This window comes from Rhodamnia argentea, chromosome 5, assembly GCF_020921035.1.
Source record: "Rhodamnia argentea isolate NSW1041297 chromosome 5, ASM2092103v1, whole genome shotgun sequence".
In the NCBI taxonomy this organism is placed as follows: Eukaryota; Viridiplantae; Streptophyta; class Magnoliopsida; order Myrtales; family Myrtaceae; genus Rhodamnia; species Rhodamnia argentea.
This window is the reverse complement of record NC_063154.1, coordinates 30,789,585-30,812,984: the sequence shown is the minus strand read 5'-3', so window position 1 is coordinate 30,812,984 and position 23,400 is coordinate 30,789,585. Positions and strand designations below refer to the sequence as shown.

General features: G+C 37.2%; 1 protein-coding gene across 1 annotated transcript in view; it reads left to right on the top strand.

Moving 5' to 3' along the window:
* The window catches only part of LOC115731019 (probable disease resistance protein At4g27220), a 213,595-nt gene that overhangs the window by 188,625 nt on the left and 1,570 nt on the right, over nucleotides 1–23,400 (top strand). The window contains exons 3-7 of the mRNA XM_048279420.1: nucleotides 8,374–8,384; nucleotides 16,432–16,915; nucleotides 17,231–19,690; nucleotides 20,774–21,026; nucleotides 21,136–21,200. Of these exons, the coding sequence (XP_048135377.1) occupies nucleotides 16,484–16,915; nucleotides 17,231–19,690; nucleotides 20,774–21,026; nucleotides 21,136–21,200 (3,210 nt within the window). The 5' untranslated portion in view covers nucleotides 8,374–8,384; nucleotides 16,432–16,483. The remainder of the gene's footprint in view (nucleotides 1–8,373; nucleotides 8,385–16,431; nucleotides 16,916–17,230; nucleotides 19,691–20,773; nucleotides 21,027–21,135; nucleotides 21,201–23,400) is intronic.

Genomic DNA, 23,400 nt, shown 5'->3' with positions numbered 1-23,400 from the left:
ACATTGAGCGAGGAGCTCAAATGTTATAGCAAGACTCAAGTTTTAAGGGATTATTTCATGCACAACGATCAAATTATTATGAGGTATATTCAAAATGATTTAATTGACATATTACATCATTCCAATGGCTAGCAAATCAAGTTGGATTTGCACTTGGACATTCTCAATCATGAAGATCAATCAACGACATGGATTAAAGGAGACGAGAATGATTCACCTAACGAAGAACTCTATTTATAGAAATCCAATATCATAATTGCATGGTCGATTTAATCTAACGGGAGATTCATTCTTTGGTTAACCTCAATGGCTACGAAATCATTTGTATACGGTCTCGTCCAAACATGGAAGTCCGGAGAACGATCATTTAGAGATCTTGCAATGGGAAATTAGAGATGGAGAAGTATAAAAGAAGATCTCAAAGCTGAAGCATGAATGCATGAGAGAACAGAATTCTAAATTTCAATATCAAGAGAGCTTCTTGTTCTCTACATACCTTTGATCGAAAAGTAAATGTTAACAGTAAAAGACTTTAGATAGACCCACGCATTTGAAAGGAAAGGGGGAAATTCCAATCGGAATGAGAGACCACAAAACAATGTTTGATGGTGACTTGGAAGCTTTTCCCATATTAATTTTGTGCTGTAAAGAATATCGGTATTCAAGAAAGTAAACTAGTTAAAAATGTTATAAAAATGGCAAAAGTTTAATTTACTGAGAAATTTTGATCGAACAATTCAGATTGAAGTTACATTTGATGTAACAATTACAATTGATATTTTACTCCAACAATTTATTCAATTATGATGTTACTCCTGTATTTTAAATATGATTTCATTAACCCGCCCAAAAAGCAAGTTTAGAACTAGTACCTAATCAGTGCTTGTCCATTAATGGTGGAGAAAAGGATGAAAAGGATGGACTAGGACTAGTATATTAACGGTGGAAAAACGATGAAAGGACTATTTGCGCTGGCAAAGAGTGAAAGGACAGATAAATCATAAATGTCTATCCATTAGCGATGAAGGAAATGATGGAAATATGGACATTGATGACGGCGACTCGTCAGAAAATCATCCATTTCTATGCCTAAGGTATTGACCGATGTTTAGTTACAGCCCGAGTAAGGCTAGGTTAACGAGCTCCATAGTCAATGTCCCATCTTCTCTTTCTTCCTTGTTATTTGGGTCTTTGCTAGAATGTCATCCATGTCTTGGTCTATTGACGGGTGGAAGTGTTATAACTTTCAAAACAATCGATCATTTAAGTATCATAAAATTGTTAAGATGTTTATCCCAAATGGCGAAAATCTGACATGTATCTCTAATCTTCCACTCAGAATTGCTTCATTGGACAGATAGGTAAAACTTAGCAAACTATAAAAGAAAATTTCCCTATAGTTGGCCTTCGGTTCCACCAGAACTTTTGAAAATTAGTTAGGAAGTCCTAAGCCAGTTAATTGAATCAATGTAGTCCTAAATTTCTAAAGAAAAATGCAATCTAATCATTCGGTCAAGTCACACGTAATTTATCCGACATTAATGCTGTCAAATAATTGTCAAACATTCCATAGATCTCTTATCTTTTCTTAGAAACTGTGAAAAAATTGAAATGACACTTATTCTCCAATACATGTAAATTATACTTACATAACACTCTATCTTGCAATTATGGAACATGAATAATATGATAAGTTTATTTTAATGTTGTCGTTTTCTCAAGAAAGAACACGTAATGCAAAATTAACGTATTTTTTCCGATAAGAAACTATGCATGCTTAACCTGTTTGGTTTGTAGGATTATATGCACTTATTCCTCATAAACTAGCTAGTTATCACACAAAAGATCCTTATCAACTTAATTACAAAGAAAACGCCCTTCCTGTTATTTATTAAGTCATGAAATTTTGTATTATAAACTGGTCATAATAAATATACAAGTTTAGGAATGATTTTACATTTTCACGTTGTGAGTTTCTTTTCGCTTAAAAGGATAGTTTGAGGGGCTTTTTGTCAGCAAACCTATGAGAATTTGAAAGATAAAACATGAAAGGTAAGACTTATTTCAGCTAATGGTTAACATTAAACAGATATAAGAATACACATCTTCAATTTTATTTTGTGAACCTTTTTTTTTTCACTTAAAGGGACTCCTCAACTCGAGGAGCTTTCTATCAACAAATCTAGAAAACATAATACGTGAAAAGTCAAGATTCATTTTCAATAAGGGTCAAAGTTAGCCCAATGTTCATTATATAATCTTTATGTTGGCAAATCATCGAGATTCTCCGGCTCTTTATTTCTCAAAGAGGATGCTAAGAGGAAGTTGTCGCATCAAGCGCATCACTGCTCCCTCGATTAGTCTCATTTACTCTCTCTCTCTCTCTCTCAGAGTCAGAATTACCCTAGTTACAGCAATCTTCCGTATCCTCATATGCTTGTCCCAGTAGTGGGAGACGAAAAGATGTGGAGATGGACACTAGTTATGGAGTCTGGTCAAAAAAAGAAGCAACAGTAAAATGTAGAAAAGCCGTTCACTTCCAGAAGGGGGACTTGCCGTGTTACCAGTTACCATGAATGATAGTCCTTCTCTTCCCCTTCTCTTCCTAAAACAAATTTTATTTTTCGAACGAATTTTAAACTAGAAGGACGAGTTTAATAACGACATAAAATTTTCATTCTCGAAATATAAATTTATTTAACAAGAGCATAAAATTATTACGGTAATTGGCAGTTGGTGACTGGAGATTGACAGATGGCAGTCAGGGAATGATGCACGCGACTGGTGGATAGTGACTAGCGGATGGGCATAGATGAGGAAAATAGTTTTTATTTTTATTGTAAAAATAGAAAATAGAAAAGTAAAAAAAAATTTACTTGTTATTTCTATTTCAAATCTACTTTTGAGTTAAAATTTATTCAAAAAATAAAAAACAAAATTACGTTATTAAACAATTTTTTATTTTAAATCTATTCTCAAGAAAAAAAAAAAAAAACAGAATGATTATGCCCTGTCTAACCTCCCACAACGACCCTCGTTTACTTTCTCTTTCTCTTTATCTCCCTCCCTCTCCCACAACTACCATAGTTAAAGCAGTCTTTCGAATATTTAAATGATTTTCCATGAGCGGTAGAAGGAAAGACCTGGAGACTTGGACATCAATGACCGTGACTGATCAAGGGCCAACAAAATGCGAAAAAATCATCCATTTCTATCACTGGGTGGAGGCGACCGACCTCTGCAGTGGTCTCTTTGTTTTTTTACTTTTTGGCCATAGTCTACATTGGGGCTGTCTGCTTACCATTCAACTTCCCAAGTGTAGCTCCATCCATTCCCATCTTCTCGTTCTTCCCGGTACATAAACTCAGCCCTTTCTTATAAACCAAAGCATTTCAGGAAAATGTTGCTGATTTTTTTTGGCTCCCTGTCCTTTGAAAAGATTAAAACGAAAGAAAAATTAGGTTCATAAATGATGAAAAGCCGCATATCTTTACTTGTCAATAATTGCATGCTTTTGAAAAATTTTAAAACCGGTTTGGGATGACTACAATATTTGAAAAGTAAAAGGCTCCAAATAGATAACACGTGAAAAATCAAGATTCATTCTCAATTAATGATTAATATCAGTGAGATGTAAGGGTCTAAGTTAACCAAAGTCTAATGTACCAATAATGAGAACACTATAAAAAATTGACATTCATTATGTAATCTTTACATTGGCAAATCATTAAGATTCCCTGGCTCTTTAATTCTCAAAGAGGATGTTCTCATTTAATGTCTCTCTCACGGAGTCACAATTACCCTAATTACAGCAATCTTACGTATGCTCATATGCTTGTCTCAGTAGTGAGGGACGAAAAGAAGCGGAGATGGACACTAGTGATGGTGTATGGTCAAGTAAAGCAACCGAAGTAAAATGCAGAAAAGCTTTCTAGAAGGGGGAGTTGTCGTGTTACCATAGATGATCACTGTTCTCTTCCTCAAATAATTTTTATTTTTTGACGGGTTTCTGAATAGAAAGATGCATTTAATAACGACACCAAATTTTTAATCACAGTGATCGGTGATTGGAGATCAATGATAAGAAGATTTTTTATTTTATTTTTGTTACAAAAATAGAAAAGTAGATAATTTTTACTTGTTATTTCTATTCAAAATCTACTTCTAAGTTAAAAATTTATTCAAAAAATAAAGTCACATTATCAAATAAATTTCTATTTCAAATCTATTCTTAAAAATAAAATAAAAAATAAAAATATATAAACAGAATGATTATCCCATGTGTAGGCTCCCACGGGCCACGACTATCCCCGATTACCCTCTCTTTCTCTTTCTCATTATCTCCTTCTCCCACAACGTCCCTAGTTAAAGTAGTCTTTTCGAATATTTAGATGGTTTTCCATGAGCAGTAGAAGGAAAGACCTGGAGACTTGGAAATCACTGGCGGTGACTAATCAAGGAACAACAAAATTGCTAAAAATCAGGATAAGTATAAGTGCCATAACTTGTATACTATATTCATTTAAGTATCATAATTTTTTTTCAGTCCATTTAAGTGTCATAACTTTCAAAAATTGACCAATTAAGTATTATTACTTACGTGGACGTCAGAAAAACTGATGTGGCTCCAACAAAACGATTTTTTTGAATATTTTAAGGTGCACCTGGAAATTTTTCATAATTTTTTATTTTTTTTTACAAATTTTCTTTTTTTTGGGTTCTTTAATTATTTAATATTAAAAAAAAAAAACAAATCCAAGTTTCCCCTTGGCCGGCGAGGTCACCGGCGACCGTCGCCGGCCACCACCGGGCGGCCCAGGGGCCATGGTCGGCTCGTCCTGGGCCGGCGAGGCCGCGACGGCCCCAGGGGACGGCCGTCCCCACCTCGCCGGCCGCGGGCGAGGGCGCGAAGGCCCTCGCTAGATCTGGGCGAGGGTCCTTGCAACCTCACCGGCCACTGGCTGGGGGGCCCTCGCCTGGACCTCGCGACGGTCGTTGCGGCCTCGGGGTTCTTGTCCAGGTGCCATATCATCGCCAGTCTCTTGTAGGCTTTCTTCAGATCATCGTCGCTCGCGTTCCCGTTCACCTTCAGTATGTTGTAGCAATCCACCCCCATCCTCACATTTCTTCAGATGCCTTCGCGCGGAATATGTGCGCATATGTGATTTATACAGGTCCAAATCGTTGCCTTGTGATCGTGGAAGAGCAAAATGATCGAAGAGATGGAAGATCAGAGACGGCGAATGTTCTAGGGTTTGATTTAATGGGGATCTGTGTGTGGCTGTCGGAGGAGAGGAAGATGAAGGGCCAGCGACCGTTGGATGTGTAACGAAAATTGGGGTTGAGAGGATCCGACGGTTAGGGAGAGAGTTTACAGAGAGAAGGGCAAAATGTCGAGTGGGTCCAAGAAAGGTTCACGGGTTAAAAAAAGGTAAAAAAATCCAGAAAATATTAATTTTTTTTTTTAAAAAATCCAAGTGACACAAAAAATTATAAAAAAAATAAAAAAAATCCACGTGGGACGATTTACAGGAAGTGGCTTTCAATTGATGCTTTTTGCAGGAAAGCGGCATTTAAGTGAACGATTTTCTTCCGATGTGGCACTCAAATGGGCGAAAAAAAAGTTATGGCTCTCAAGTGAGCGTCGTACAAAAATTATGACACTTGTAATGTACTTATTCCATGTCATTTGAGGTGCACACATTTGGTTGAAGTGTCTGGAATAACTGTTTCACATGTTGCCGTTTGAGCTATTCGATGATCTTGCTTTGAATTTTAATTGCCAAGAATTGGAGTACAACCGCATCTACCTTCATTGATTTGACCATGGCAACAGCCCAAAATGTGTTTTTATGCTCAATTAACATGTTTTAAACATCTTAGTTTTTGGCTTTTATTTTGGTTAAACCTTTATTCGATTCAGTTGATAGACTTCTGTTGATATTGAGCTGATGAAAAAAATACTCAATATCAAAAATAACTTCTTTTAATTTTTTTTTTTTTTTTTTTGTGGTTCAGTTTGGAGTTGGAGCAGTGTTCTACCAAGCAGCAACCAAAGTAATTAACTGATGTATAGTTAAGACCTTAAACTAAGGTTAGATTACAGGCCTTTCTTTTTTCTCTTAAATATGATTTGTCTCCATCGCTCCCCTTCTTCCTTCATCTTCATTTGTCTCCCACCGTTCTTGCTCTGTTTCGCTCCTCCTCATTTGCACTCAATTCTCTCATCGCTCTTGCTCTGTTTCGCTCTTCTCCTCCTCCGTTCTTCTTCCTCTTCAGCTTCCCGGCTGCTTATTCTTCTTCTTCATTAACTTCTGCTCCTTTTCATCTCTCTCTCTCTCTCTCTCAGTATGTTATGATTGAATAACTGAGGTGTCTTGTCAGGGAAAATTAACAATATATATATATATATATATATATATATATATATATATATATATATATATATATTGGAGAATCTCTACGTTGTGGTGAGAAAACAAGAGATGGGTTCTTTGCTGCTTTTGTCTTGTTTTGTTTGCATCCGTGTTGGATTGGAATAAGGACAACCTTGGAGTCCTGATTTCAATGGAAAGCCGTCCTTCTTGGCACATATGCCGGATATTACCATGGTTCTTTTTTCTTTTTTTCTCAGATTGTGATTTGAAGTTTTTTGGTGTTTTACTCGGATGGGCTATACGTCTATAACAAGGGATGAGGTGCTCTCTTATCTAAGTTTGTCATCATTTTGGTAGCGTGGATATTGATATGCATCTCCAATCTTTCCCTTAGAATTGCTTCATTGGACCGAGTGGTAAAAGTCACGAGACTATAAAAGAAAACTTCCAAATTAATTATAAAGTTCTTCTAAGGTTGTATTTAAGCATAATTACTCCTAGACAATAAGATACGTTTATATGAAAAGGAACATATGTGCTAGTTATACCCTCTGCAAGCTGAATCTCCAGATATTCTTTGAACCAATCATAGAGTTTAGTTAGTAAGATTTTTCATTATATGATGTTTGGTAACGCTAATGATTCCGATTCTCAAATTCTCCGATTCTATTTTCGGGAATAGATTTGGAGCATAAGCAAGAAAAAAAGTTGATTCTTTATTCGAGAATCACTTTCGAGAAACAAGATGAACAAAGTGAGAAAGCTACCACCGCCTACCCGAGAAAAAGGAAAATAAAAAAAAACAAAGATAAAATAAAAAAAATGCTTTTCCAAAGAACATATAAAAAATGATTAAATCTTATAAAGAATAAATAATAATTTAAAAAATATAAAATATAAAAAAGGTATGAACAAATTTTGAGTGTATGGCATGAAAGTGTTTTAGCAAAATCATTTTTATTAACAAATTATAAGAAATAAAAATTCCATGGTTTGATTAAATATAGAAGTGTTTAAGTAATACTGGTCGGGTATAGGTCATTAGATTTGTACAGTCTAAGAATGGGTCAATACAAACATTCAAAATAATGACAAATAGAAAATTTTATTTAAGTTTTTTATCTCGATTTTTATTGAACCTATAAAAAGATATAAGAACTAGTGAATTGATGCTCCTACTCTTAGCCTTGCGTAAGATTTATCCATAGTTGGTCGGTCTCCCACGGCATGGCTTCTCGCTTTTCATGAATGTGTCTCTCCTCTGACCAAATTCGACGCAGCACAGACCTAACCCGACCCACCCATTTGACACGTCTAGTTTCATATCAATTCATGGCAAAAATTTTGATCTATATTCATTTTATTAATGATACTATATAAGTTGACTTTATAGTGACAAGACGTAATTACTTGACTTAAATGAAAAAATCCGGGAAGAGAAATTGTTCCCAAGAGTAGAAATTTTGTGCAGTCACCAAACGCATTGCTGTTCCAAGAATAAAAATTCTGTACAAATGTCAAACGCATTATAATTCTCTAAAACTCGTTCAGAAAAAATCAATTCTTAAAATTGATATTTTGGATCAGAATAATTGCCAAATACACCATTGATATGAGATTTTGATTTAAATCATCTCACCTACTCTTCTTATTTAACGATTTTGGTTATATAAGAATTTATCTAAAAAAACATTTTAGCCTAAGAATCATTTAAAAAAAAAAACGGAAATCGCTGACTAAAATATTGGAGCACAAGCATGTTCCCTGTTATCAAATTACTTTTATGCTTTTATCGAACTTTAGCTATAATTTTTTTGGAAGATCGTCGGCACGAGTAAATAAGTTCGTATGTTAGCGACCTTACAGATAAGTTTCTTTATGCAAATGCTTATAGCCAATGGTTTTGAGACATTAAAATTTATTCATTTTTTATAGCTAATTTGTTATTATAGGGTGAGAATTTCATATTGAGCAGTTTTATTCTCTTTTGTTTGACTGCATCTCTGTAGTTACTTTAAGAACGATAGCTGTTGCAAAACTGGAGAAAGATGGAAGCTCATCGCTTGATTCAATTTGTTGACTTAAAAGATTGCGATGGTGGGGCAACGTTGGCAAGAGGGGTGCAAGGCCTCGCCCAAGCCCTAATTATTTTATTATTATTATTTTAGTTTATTAGCTTATTATTTAAATTTAATTAATTTTTAAGTTTAGAAGTTCACGTGGACTCAATTTTTAAAAAAAAATTGTTACGCCATATTACAAATTTATGTTAAAAGTAAAAGACTAAAAAGAGTCAAAGAATTTGAAAAAAAAAGAAAAAGAAAGAAAGAGAGGTGGAAACAAATATTAGTTTTGTCAAGTAAAGAGTAGCATTATTCCAAAAAGCAAACTAGTTTAAAATGTTAATAAAGAACGGAAAATGTTTAACTTAGGTAGAAGTTCTGATCTCATAGTTACAATTGAAGTTTTACAATTGAAGTTACCTCTAACCTAACAATCATAATTGAGATTCTAATATAACAAATAGCTTACTTATGATGATGCTTATATATTTTTAATACGGTGCAAGGAATGAGTTTAGGATTAGTACCTAATCAATGTTTGCCCATTGTGAATGGAGGAAAGGATGGAGACTTAGACGTTGGTGACGGTGACTGGTCAAGAAAAGGAACAATATAATGCAAAGAATCATACGGCAATGTCAAATTGTATTTTTTGTGGGTCATCCATTCTATTACTCGATTGTTTATAAAAACATTGCTGTCTTGACTGAGGTGACCGACAAAAGTCTTACTTATTTTTCTTTTTGGCCAGTGACGGACTTGGAGTCATCACCTACCAAGTTTTCAGCTTCCCACGAAATTGATTGGTGTTTAGTTAAGGCCTTAACCAAGGTTAGCTTACAAACAGGGAAATCAAACATGCACTTTATTTTTAACTAAATTTTCATATTTGTCGAGTCCATATTTTAAACCCACCGACCAAAGACTTGATAAGGATGGAAATAAATAAATTCCAACTCAAAATAAACTCTCTTAAGTTAAGTAAGCCATCGGACGATGTCTCAATTGACAAACAAATCCAATAAGATTGCAAATACTGAATCATTCCAAAGCATGAGAAGACAAAGTGACTTTACTACTTGTTGCGTTGGATAATTTTGTCCTTATCTCTTGCTACTTTTTGCTAATATATAAAAAAATGAAAATGAGTATTCTAATATCCGCCTACATTTATATCACTTACATTATATTTGTTTGTATCCGTACACCACTATCATTAAGATATGGAAATAAATGTGATTGGCACTGTTTAAGAACATTCCCCTGGGGTTCCCATCCACGTCAACCATATGCCAATCAATCACCAAATGCAGCAAAACCATACCGTTTAAGTAGAGACTTTAGAACCAAAAAAAAAAAAAAGGAAGAAGTAGAGACTATCTTTTGACCCAAAAAAAAAAAATGTAGAGACTATCTTGCGTGCCCCGAAAAACCTAAAAAAATTGTAGAGAATTGAATTTTTTTTTTCAATTTAAAGGGATGATTTGAGGGGCTTTCCGTTAATAAATCTGTGAAAATTTGAAAGACAATAGATGAGCAAGACTTATTTTCAACCAATGGTCAACATAAATTAGATATAAAGGTCTAAGTTAGCCCAAGTCTAATATGTTAACAAGTAGAACGGTATCAAAATTACTATTCTATATATCAATTAATGTCACGACCGTTTTACGTTTTAGAGCTATTTCAACGTGTGAACCATTTGGAAAATTGATTTTTTTTTATGTTCAATAAGCTTAATTATAATGCTACTTCTATAGTTTCAATATGATTTTATTGACCCACACAAAGAGCGGGTTTAGGACTACTACCTAACCGATGTTTGTCCATTTGCGGTGGAGGAAATGATGCATCACCAATGTTTGTCACATTAGCATGGAAAATAGGGTGGAGACATGTACATATTATGATGGTAACATGGGTCATCCATTTCAATTACTTGATCGTTCGCATATTCATCATTCTTATCTTGATTGAGGCTATTGATACCGGTATTTTGTAACTTTTTATGTTTGGCCAGGACGACATGGAGCAATCTGCTATGGTGGTTTCATCTAAGTTTTGACTAGTGTTTAGTTCCGACCTTAACTAAGGTTACATTAGCGAACTTCGTAGGGCATACCAAAGGAATTGATATACTTCTATTTTGGTCTTTATTTTTAGTCTATAATTATTATATGAAAATATTGATGAAAATGTTTATATTATGATAAAGAATGAAGATATCTTTTCATGTATTTTCTCAAGTAGTATGGAAGTTCCAAGGGTCCTTACATGTCACGCGTTCCTCTAGTCTTTGTGAAACAGTACAAACGTGGCAACTCCATGCCACGTGGGACATGACTAGTCCTTGTCCCATTCATATTTTTAATTTATTCTGAGGGCGATGATGGTTGAAGTTGAATCGTTTTGTTTTGCTACTTAAACAGGTGATGATCATCCCTTTCCTTCATCCCTTTATTTTTAATTAATGGTTAATTTTAGTGAGACGCAAGGGTTTAAGTTAGCCCAAATCTAATGTACCAATAAGGAGAAAATTCTCAAAAATTAATGTTCACTATATAATCTTTACATTGGCAAATCACCGAGATTTCCCGGCTCTTTAATGAAGTCGTCCTCCTATCGCATCGAGTGCCATCACTGCACCCCCAACTATTCTCATTTAATCTCTCGGTCACAATTACCCTAATTGCAGCAACCCTACGTGCGCTTAGATGCTTGTCCAGTAGCGGGGGATAAGACGTGGAGATGGACACTAGTAGCGGTGGTCGGTTCGGTGGAACTGCCGGTTCCGGTTCATTCCGATTCCTTTTTTAATAATAATTTTTAAAATAATAAATAATAAAATAAACATAATAAATTATAAATTATAAAATACAATTAAATTGTACATTGTAATAACATATGGGGAAAAAAAAGAAGAAGGAATGGGCTTGAACTTAATGAATTATCATTAAGCGCCTACATATCTTCTTGGGGATAGAAGAATCAAAGCCCATGTAGTTCTTTTACCTTTGAGAACCCCAACTTACCTCATCGTCAATCGTCGCTACCCGTTGTGGTACCCGTGGCGGTGGTATCTCCAACATCATCGCTAAAAAATTCGTGTTCACGATCTAACTCTTGATGTCGATATTTCGCCATCGTCCAATCGTTGACACAAGCTTGAGTTACCACAGAATCCAGGCTTGATCTTGAACGGCGAGAGTCCAAAATTAATCCTCCAGCACTAAATGCTTGTTCAACTGCAACCGTTGAAGAAGGGGTTGCTAATATTTGACGAGCGATGAGGGCGAGAACTGGATAATCGATTTGGTGACTCTTCCACCACTTCAGGATTTCGAAATCTGTACTATGTTACGCATCACGAAACTCAAATTGAGTGGTTAAATATTTTTCTAATTCAGAAATACTACCTGTTGCCCCTTTTTTTTTTTTTTGCCTACTCTTAAGCATATTATACCCTCTACTAAATGAACTACCACCTTCGCTACGTGAGGCGGTAGATTGTAAAGATCCGGAATCACTTAAACCATATCTACTACAAAATTCTTCATATAATGCTACTATAGATTCTTTAACATCTCATAATATATTTGAAATATCTATTGAATCTTGCAAATGTAAACAATCATGATAATACACATTCAAATAATCTTGTAAACCGTCTAATTTAATACGTGGATAAAAAACAATACCAACTAAATAGACAAGAGGAATTTGCAAATAATAATGCAACTATTTTTCTCGCATTACTAAAATAGTTCGACCTAACTCGGTATCATTTTCATATTCACTAAAAACACTACCAATATTAACACACTCTATTAAAAATAAATACGTTGTAGGATAATAAATACCAGATAAAGTCTTAGTAGCATCATTAAAAATTTTCAAAATATCTAAAATTTTCTTGCAAACGTCCCAATGTTGAGGAAGTAAAGTAATTTCGAGAATATTTTGTGAAATAAACATACATAATAAATCTTTATATTCAAAAGTTTGCCGAAGCAACTCGTACGTAGAATTCCAACGAGTCGGAATATCTTTTGGAAATCTTCTTGCCCTTCTCCCATTTTGTTTACAAAATTTTCCCCATGATTTCATACAATGGGGACGACTCCATAAAAATTTAATTGCACTTTTTATTGGGGCGAGAGAAGTGTCAAGAGTTCGTAACCCATCTTGTACACATAAATTTAAAACATGACAAACATATCTAATGTGAAAAAATTGTCCGCCAAAAGTGGGTTTGCAAATATTTTCTAATTCGGGAATAGAAGCGGTATTTGCGGCGGCATTATCAAAACCAATTGAAAATACTTTATTTACTAAATTATATTCTTCTAAAACTTGCCTAATTATTCTATAAATATTATGAGCCGAATGTCTTTCATCAAAAACTCGGAATGCAATAAGTCTTTTTTGAATCATCCAATCGTCACCTATCCAATGACACGTGACACCCATATAAGAATGAATTTGCCAAGGATCACTCCAAATATCGCTACCTATATGCACACGTCCATTGAATTCCGCAAAAAATTTTGCTAAAGATTTTTTTCCTTTTTTATAAAGTTGAAAAACTTTGCGTTTAAGAGTATTTTTTGGAATAGTTGGCTCTTGCGGAACCAACGCAGTATTTATCAAATATTTCATATTAAAATTTTCACCAGTATTAAACGGAGCATGATTAAGGGCAACATATTCACCTAATGTTTGTTTATAAAGTGCTTCAGTGAAACGAAATATAGGATGAGGATTAGAAGTGGCGTACCCGGAAATTTGTTGTTGCGTATTGTCGATCCCCGCTTGCGTTGGATGTTTTTTCGTCAAATGCCGACGGAATGTTCCGTAGCCGTCTCCTTTCGTAAATTTATATGTTTGCGAACAATATTTACATTTTATATTATACTTACCTTCGACTTCATCACGTACCTTGTCGAAGTGTAGCCACAAGTCCGATGTATTATCTCGGCCATTCCGTTCCGGCTCATTTGCCGTTGACGTTTCTTCGACACCGGTGGGAGGATGACGACTTTCTTGTGTTGGGATGTGCTCGACGTTCGGAATCGGGACATAGTTGATATTATCGTCGTCGTCTTCGCAACTTGCATACTCACGAGGATCATATTCAGGAATGGGATACTCGGAATCTCCCATAGTCATCTTGCCCTTGTCGGCATTTCTGCTTCCACTTGCCATTTTTGAGAGAATTGATCGGAAATCCGATTGAGAGAATTGAGTCGGGATTGAGAGAATTGGGAGAATTTGAGCGATTTGAGAGGATTTCAGAGAGAATTCGAGAGATTGTTCAGAGAATTTGTGACAAAAATGAAAGGGGGAGCATATGTATTTATAGGCAAGAATTATTTTTAATTATTTTTAATTATTTATTTTTTTTGAGAAGCAACGGCCAAATTGGCCGTTGCACGTTGGCAACGCCCCAAAGGGGAGGGGGGTAGGGGGCCGGGCGAGAGCCCAACGGCTCTCTACCCCGGGCCCCCTTATTTATTTATTTATTTAATTTAACGGTTCCGAACCGGCTCGGAACAACGGGTTCCGGGCCGGTTCCCACGGTTCCGGGTTGGAACCGTGGGCCCGGTCAACGGGCCGGTTCCGGGCCCATGGGCCCAAATGGCACCCTCTAGACACTAGTGATGTTGTCTGGTCAAGTCAAGTCAAGCAACAGTAAAATGCATAAAAGCCACACATTTCTAGAAGGGGGACTTCTTATGTTCCCCCGAATGATAGCCGTTCTCTTCTTAAAATAATTTTTTTTTGGATGAGTTTCTAAAAATAAAAAAAGACGACAGAAATTCATTAAATAAGAGCATAAAATTACTACGATGATTGGCCGCTAATGACTGGAGACCGATGGATGGCAGCCAGAAACCGATGCATGGCGCCTTGCGGACGGTACCGATGATGGTGAGAAGAGTTTTTATTTTTATTATTATTATTATTATAAAAATAAAAAAGTAAAAAAAATTTACTCGTTATTTTTATTCCAAACCTACTTTTGAATTAAAAATAAAAAATAAAATTATATTATCAAATAAATTTTCATTTTAAGAATAAAAAAATAAATGAACAGAACGATTATACCATGTCAAGGCTCCCTCAACTGCCGTGGATTACTCTCTCTCTCTTTCTCTTCATCTCCCTCTCACTCTCCCACACAACTAGCTTTGTTAAAGCAGTCTTTCGAATATTTGGATGGTTTTCCATAGAAATGACCTGGAGACTTGAACATCAGTGACGGTGACTGATCAAGGAACAACAAAATTGCAAAAAAAATCATCCATTTCTATCCCTGGATGGAGGCGACCGACTTGTGCAGTGATCTCTTTGTATTTTTACTTCTTGGCCAGTGTCTACGTTGGGGCTGTCTGCTTACCATTCAACTTCCCAAATCAGTGTAGCTCCATCCATACCCATCTCCTCTTTTTTCCTAGTATTAAAACTCAGCCCTTTATTATTAAACCAAAGCTTTTCAGGAAAAGGTTGCTGATTTTTCCATGCTCCCTGTCCTTCGAAAAAAATTAAAACTGAAAATAAAATTGGGTTCGTAAATGATGAAAACGCGAATATCATTTCTTGTCATTAATTGCATGTTTTTGGAAAATTTTAAAACCAGTTTGGGATGACTGCAATATTTAAAAAGTAAATGTTAAAAGTTTAAAACTCCAAATAGACCCAAGCATATTTGGCAGAAAAGGGGGAAACTTCAATAGGAATGAGAGACCACGACACAAAAAGGGTTTTGGACGAAAATACTCGTAACCTAAGTATAATAATTTTTTTTAAATGTTCACTCCAACTGCTGAAAATTTAAACGTGGTATGACATTTTAGATAAAATACTTTTAAAAAGTTATGGCAATTAAACAATCACTTAAGTATATCGTGTTATACTTTTTGTTTTGTCGAATCATGCTACACATGTTGCCCTATAGATTCGTGCATGATGTGCATGGTCTGCAAACTACTTCAACTTTGTGGGTCAATGCCGACATAGTCTTCGTTTCATGTACTATCACGTTCCCATCTGTCTCTACCAAAGAAGATGAGTTCGTTCGACGCCCATCTGAGTTTGGATCATTGAGTCAACTATATGCATTATTGGTACCAAACTCGCTCTTTCTTTCTAAGAAGAAAATTACGAAATTGTCCATTGATGTTACTGTTTAAGCTATTCGACCTTCTTTAACACGATCTTCTATTGAACTTTAATCGCCGAGAATTCGAGTTTAGCCACACCTACCTTCATTGATTTGACTATTACGACTGCCCCAAGTGTGCTTCTATTCTAAATTAATATGTCTTAAACATCCGATTTTTTGGCTTTTATTTTGGTTAATTATTATTCGATTCAGTTGATTGACTTTTGTTGCTACGACAATGACAAAAAAAGCACACATTATTGTTTTTTTTGGTAAAAAAAAAGTACGCATTATTGAAAATAACATCTTTTCTTATTTGTTTTTTGAGCGGTCTTCTAGCAAGCAGCAACCTAAGTAATTAACTGATGTTTAATTGAGACCTTAACTAAGGTTAGATTAGAGGCCTTTCTTTTTTCGCTTAAATAGATTTGTCTTTGTCCCCTTCCTTCGTCCTCAACTGCGCTCAAAATCTCTCGGCCTCCTTCGTCTCCCGTCCTTCTCGCTCTGTTTCACTCTTCTCCTCATTTGCATTCAATTCGCTGTTTCGTTCTTGCTCCCTTTCCTTCATCCTCATTTGAACTGAAATCTCCTGGCCTTCTTCATCTCCTACCGTTCTTGCTCTGTTTCGCTCTTCTCCTCATTTGCACTCAATTCTCTATTTCGTTCTTCCTCCCCTTCCTTCATCCTCATCTACATTCCAATCTCTTGGCCTTCTCCCACCGCTCTTGCTCTGTTTCGCTCTTCTCGTCCGCACAACCATTCTTCTTCCGCCTCGGTTGCTTCTTCTTCTTCTTCTTCTTCATTATCTGCGAACTCCTTTTCATCGCTCTCTATTTTCGCGCTCTTTGTTTCTCGAACAAAAAAAAAATCAAAGAAAAATGTCGATCGATGCTGCCATTGCTATTGTATGGGATGTCTTGAAGATGGGGTTTGCTCCCATCAAGCGTGGATTCGGATACGTCATGTCCTCCCAGAGCTACGCCAACAATCTTCAGCAGGAGGTCCGGAATCTGGAGTACGAAGCTCAGAGGGTCCGCAGTGCCGAGGGAGTGGCCAGAGCCAATCTTCAGAATATCCACGAATGGGTCCCAAATTTTCTGGCAAGTGCTGAGGAGGCCTCGACGGAGGCGAGAGACCTGTTGGACATATTCGAAGGGGCGAGCAAGACTTGCTGCCGCGGGACTATTCCCGACCCCAATTGTCGCTATCAATTCAGCAGGAAGGCCAAGAGCAAGACTGATGACATTCAGAAGCTCATTCTAGAAAACAAAGACAAGGAGATCTCCTTCGGCGATCCTGCTCCGGATAACGTCGCTGCTCGATACGCCGACGAACTTCGCAAGGAAGTCAAGAATCTGGAGTACGAGGCTGCTAGGGTCCACAATGCCGCGAAAGAGGCTACAAACAATCTTCGGAATACCCACGAATGGGTCAAAAAGTTTCTGGCAAGTGCTGAGGCGGCCTTGAGGGAGGCGCGAGGCCTGTTGGGCGAATTCGAGGAGGCGAGCAAGACATGCTGCCGTGGGACTCTTCCCGACCCCAATTGTCTCGATCAGCTCAGCAGGAAGGCCAAGCGCATGACCGATGACATTAAGAATCTCATTCTAGAAAACAGTAACAAGGAGATCTCCTTCAGCGGTCCTGCCAGGAGAGAAGGCAATGATGCGACGGCCTCCGTTTTATCTGCCTCGATGTCCGTTAAGCTTGGGGACCCTGGCGTCTTCGAATCCAGAGCTTCGATGATACGGAACATCATGGACGCTCTTGCTGGTAACAGCATGAGCGTGTTCGGGGTTCACGGGATGGGCGGGGTCGGCAAGTCCACCCTTTTGGAGGATGCTGAGAAGAGAATAAGGGCACAAAATTCGTTCGATTGGGTCGCTAGGGCCGACGTGTCGGAAAATCCAGACATCAAGAGGATTCAAGGAGAGATTGCGCACTGGTTGCGCCTTACTGACTTAGAGAAGCAAGACAATGTCAGCTTGCGAGCGACCCTTCTGCGCGAGAGGTTGGAAAAGGATGAGAGGGAGAAAAAGAAGGTGCTCATAATACTGGACAACCTCTGGGAGAAGCTGGACTTGAAATTAGTCGGCATTCCTTGCGGACATAACAACAAAGCCATAGGATGCAAGTTGTTGTTGACGTCAAGATATGAACGTGTTTTGCGAAGGGAAATGCGCTGTGACAGTGCCTTCCGCCTTGGTGTGGTGGAGGAGGAAGAGGCAGAAAGATTGTTTGAGACGATGGTGGGAGGCAAAGTTGAAATTGAGTTGGAACCCTTGGTGAAGGAAGCACTCGGCATCTGTGCAGGCTTGCCTTTCCTAATTGTTGCAATATCAAAGCTTTTTATAGGCACTACTTACCCTGCATGTAAGTGTGCTTTGACACAAATCTGGAGCAAAGATACCGGTGAGACAGGTGAGTTGATAAACAAGACTCTGCAAATTAGTTATGATCGTATAAAATCAGAGGAGGCGAAGTCATTGTTACAACTCATTGCTGTTTATGGTGTCTCTAAGCCCTCTCTTGAAAATTTGTTGAGATATGGCTTTGGTTTGGGGTTATTTGAAGAAGAAAGTAGCATGGAAGATGCTAGAAATATGTTGAGCTTACTGATCGAAGATCTTCAAGACTCCTCCCTATTGTTACACAGCGAAGAAGGTGATGGTTTCAAGATACATGACTTGGTCCGTGAGTTTGTTGCCTTGATCATTTCAAAAGATCGCCCTCTTCTTGTGCTGAAAAACGAGTCTCTTGCAAAGTTGTCCCAGGACAAGCTCCAAAGTTGCAGGGCGATATGCTTTCCCTATGTTGACATGAAAAAGCTTCCCGAAGAATTAGTTTGTCCGGAATTGCGCATCTTTTTGGTGTTCGCAAACTATAGATCTCTTGAAATCCCAAATTCATATTTCAACTTTATGAGAAAACTTGAGGTCTTAAATCTCACTGGGATACGTCTCAATTGTCTGCCTTCGCCGTTTCAATTCTTGAAGAAGTTACATGCTCTCTGTCTTGACGGTTGTTCGATAGATAATGTGGCAAGTCTTGGTGAGCTAAAAGGCCTCCAAATTCTCAGCCTTCAAAACTCCAATATTCAGCAATTGCCGAAGGAAATTGGGCAACTGGTAGAGCTCAGATTGTTAGACTTAAATGGTTGTTCACAACTTCGAAAAATTGAACCGGGTGTGCTTGGAAGCTTGATCAAATTGGAGGAGTTGTACATGGAGAATAGCTTTGATCAATGGAATGCCGTGGAGCAAACTCCACCAACTAATGCGAGTCTAAGTGAGTTGAATGACATGAAGAATCTCCACACTCTCCATGTGTCCATTCCCAATCCGAGTGTGCTCCCAGGGGACCTAAATGTTAAGAACTTGACCAAGTACGAAATTAAAATAGGTCACTTGAGGCCTTTCTTGTCAAGTTACGAACTATTAAGGACGTTGGAGCTCCAATGGGGGTTAAGTTACAAACGATCAAGCACATTGGTGCTCGTATTGGGTCCAACAAGCGATGTTCTTCAGAAAGGATACATACGAAGTATCTTGGGCAAAGCTGACAGGCTGTTTTTGGTAGGAATGCACGGAAATGACCAAAGTATTTGCGCGTTATCCCAAGTAGGTTTTCCAAAATTAAAGTATCTACAGGTCATGAACAGTCCCTCCGTCCGTTACATCCTCCAATCGCCATCCCATACAGATTTTAAGACGTTGGAGTCATTGCTTCTCAAGAATCTCATCAATTTGGAGAAGATATGCTGCAGCCGTACCTTGTACTCCAAGTCCTTCAGCACATTAAAAGTAGTACGAGTTGAAGATTGCAACAAGATGGAAGTTCTATTTCCTCGTTCAGTGATGAGAGAACTTCCACAGCTAGAAGAGCTCCAAGCCGTCAATTGCAAGTTAATGAGGGGGATTGTAGAGGCTGATGATGATCGTGGCAAATTTGAGTTGCCTAAGTTGCGTGTATTGGAATTGCGTGCCTTGCCAAATGCCAAGAATTTTATCACCGCTGGGTCGTCTCCCTCGAGTAGTACATCAGACGACCAAGTTGGCACTCAAATTGCTTTCTTCAATGGACAACAGGTAACTTTCTATTAAAAGAGTATTAATTATTAATTAATTTTTCCTCCCTTTGCTAATTACATGTAACGCATATTATGATGCTTATTCAATTTGTTATTTTCAGTTCATTTTCTTTCTAATTGCCTTGTCCGTTCACACCTTCCATCTAATTAGATAAAGCAAAATCTTCCGTTTCTCCTATTTGAGTAGAAATCCAACTAATTGAATGAAATCCACGTAAATCTAGTTTGTGATAGGTTGCGAGATATTTTAAATTTACATTTTGCAAGCATATAGATATTAATAGTGTTTCACAAAGCAAAATTGACGGGGATTTTTTGGCATTAAAGTAATTGCATAAATAAAGTTATTTTTTAATATTTCGAAATGTATTCCGTTGAATTTAAGTATGAAACTGTGTTATTAAACCCAAAATGCATAATATGCTAACCTGATTGATGCTTATTTTTTTGTGTATTGTTGTTAAATAAGCACTTAGTCATTGCACAGGCCTCAAAATTGTAGGAGCACATAATTTCGTGCATGTTCATAAACAGGTACAGCATGGATAGAGATATATCTGTACGGACTTTTGCATTTGATATCTTTTTAAATTGGTGGGGCCCGATACTCCTGCAACATGATAGTTTCCTCCTCCGCAAAGAGTCGGTGGAAATATAAATTGTGGGCCCCACATGCTATTATGTGTGAGTACCACTTAATCTTCTTTTCATGCTTTGAGGTTCCAAGAAGAGAGCTTGCTTATGATGGAACTACTAATAGTAGTTCTCATTAGACACACTGGCCAAGCATTGCATATTTCGTTGGGTTTCCTTTATTCTACGGATGGAATACAATTGGCTCACTAATCAAATTAAGCTCTGCATTGCAACTTCTTTACCTAAGGAAAGACTGGAAACTAGAAACGACATTAGTATGGTGATACTGTTTTTCTTAGTCCGTTTGTTCATTTTATTCTGTTTTTTTCTTTTTGTGCAACTCAATAATTCCCCTCACCCCTTGGTACTCATCTATATTTACATCTTGGAAGTTCATGAATTCAAGATTTAACTAAATCACCAATTTCGTGAACGAATTCCGTAGGTTGCCTTTCCAAGTTTGGAGACATTAGAAGTCTATGGCTTGGACAATCTCGGGTTTATGTTTTCCCCATCCATGGTTAAATCTCTTGCACAACTGAGAAAACTAAAGATACGCGATTGCAAGAAGATGGAGGCGATCATTACGGAGGAAGAAGGATTGGGAGTAGAAATATTAGAAACTCTGTCATTTCCAATGTTAACCGATTTATCCTTGACAAGGTTGGAAAGTCTTACGTGCTTCTCTCGCGAAAAATGTAAGATTTTATCTTTTGTTTTCATCACCGAAGATCTTCGCGTAGATGGATTCATCTCCGGAGTACAAATTTTAACAATTCTTTTCATCGAATGAAAAATCGATGACAGGTTCAGAAGAAGGTCGGAGTCGGGATTGTGCCCAATCACGCTCCAGTGTGCTTTTCAATCGAGAGGTATTAACATTACATCTCTTAAATATATCGGGAGCAACTAATTGAATGAAATCCATGTAAATTTAGTTTGTGAGAGGTTGCGAGTTATTTTAAATTTACATTCCGCAAGTATATAGATATTAATAGGGTTTCACAAATCAAAATTGATGGGGATTTTTTAGAATTTCGTGCGTATTCATGCACGCGAGTAGTATGGATAGAGATATGCTTGTACAGACTTTTCGCATTTGATATCCAATTTAAATCGGTGGGGCTCAAAACTCATGCAATATGATAGTTTCCTCGTTGGTGAAGAAGCATGGAAATACAATTTGTGGGCCCTACACGCTCTTATGTCTGAGTACTAGTACTTCTCCTTAGACCCTGGCCAAGCATTGCATATTTCGTTGATTTTCTTAGTCCGTTTGCTCATTTTATTCTTCTTCTTTTTTTTTTCCTTTTTGCGCAACTCAATAATTCCCCTCACCTCTTGGTACTCATCTATATTTACATCTTGAAAGTTCATGAATTCGAGATTTAACCAAATCACCAATTTCATGAACGAATTCCGCAGGTTGCCTTTCCAAGTTTGGAGACATTAGAAGTTTCGGGCTTGGACAACGTCGGGTTCATGTTTTCCCCATCCATGGTGAAATCTCTCGCACAATTGAGAAGGCTAAGTGTAAGCAATTGCGATACGATGGAGGCGATCATTACGGAGGAAGAAGGATTGGGAGTGGAAATATCAGAAACGCTGTCATTCCCGATGTTAACCCATTTACACTTAGCATTTTTGAAAAGTTTAACGCATTTCTCTAACAGTAAGTGCAAGATTGATTTATTCTTTCATCATTGTAGATCTTCTTGTAGATATATTCATCTTTGCGATACAAATGATGACATTCTTTTCGTCCAATGGAAAATCAATGACGGGTTCACGAGAAACTCAAAGTCCGGACTACGTCAAATCACGCTGCTCTGCACTCTTCAGTCAAGAGGTAGGTGATCAAATATACCCGAGACAAAGCATAACCAAAATATAAACTAACTAAATTGCTTACAAAGTGTACTTTGATTAAAATAATTGAAAAGAGAATTATTAGAAAGAATGCACTTCAGGCCCTTAATCGAAACGATGTCCGCTTCGGGCCCTTATTTAATAAAATGAGTCCACTTCATGCCCTTAATCGAAACTATATCCACGTTTCTCTTGATTTTATTTGACATGATTGTCCTTTTAAGCATTATTCTATTTATTTATTTCTACTTTCTAGTATGCATGGTTGCATCTCGCCTACCGTTGTTGTCAATGAAGATAAAGCTCTTCTCAAAATTGGCCGTTTATCTTGGGGACATTTGAAATAATCCAGTAACGACAATTCAATTGCTGCCGACATCGTATCACAACTGAAAATAACGAAAGAGCAGAAAATGTGCAAAAATAAAATAAACGAAAATAAAGGGTAGTTACGAAAAGTCAAACCAAGGGGGGTCAATGGCGGTGCAGAGCACATATAGGCCCGGCTTAAAATTGAAAATCGCGACTTCCTAAATTGATTGATTAATGAGTCAATTCCCATGGTCGCTAATCCACCAACTAACTCGCTCACATGGCAGTATGAACCGAGTCTTCGGGTCATCAATTTTCCAATCTCTTCCACGCGCACGGGAAAAGACTGGAAACTAGAAGCCACATTAGTATGGTGATTTTCTTAGTACGCTTTTTAATTTTTTTTTTCTTTTTGCGCAACTCAATAATTCCCCTCGCTCCTTGGTCCTCATCTATATTTACATCTTGGAAGTTCATGAATTCGAGATTTAACTAAATTACCAATTTCATGAATGAATTCCGCAGGTTGCCTTTCCAAGTTTGGAGACATTAAAAGTCGATGGCTTGGACAACATCGGGTTTATGTTTTCCCCATCCATGGTTAAATCCCTCGCACGACCGAGAAAGCTAGAGGTAATCTTTTGTGAGAAGATGGAGGCGATCATTACGGAGGAAGAAGGATTGGGAGTGGAAATAACAGAAACTCTGTCATTTCCAATGTTAACCGATTTATCCTTAGAATATTTGGAAAGTTTAACGTGCTTCTCTCGCGAAAAATGTAAGATTTATCTTTTGTTTTCATCATCAAAGATCTTCGTGTAGATGGATTCATCCATGGAATACAAATGTTCACAATTCTTTTTGTCCAATGAAAAATCGATGACAGGTTCA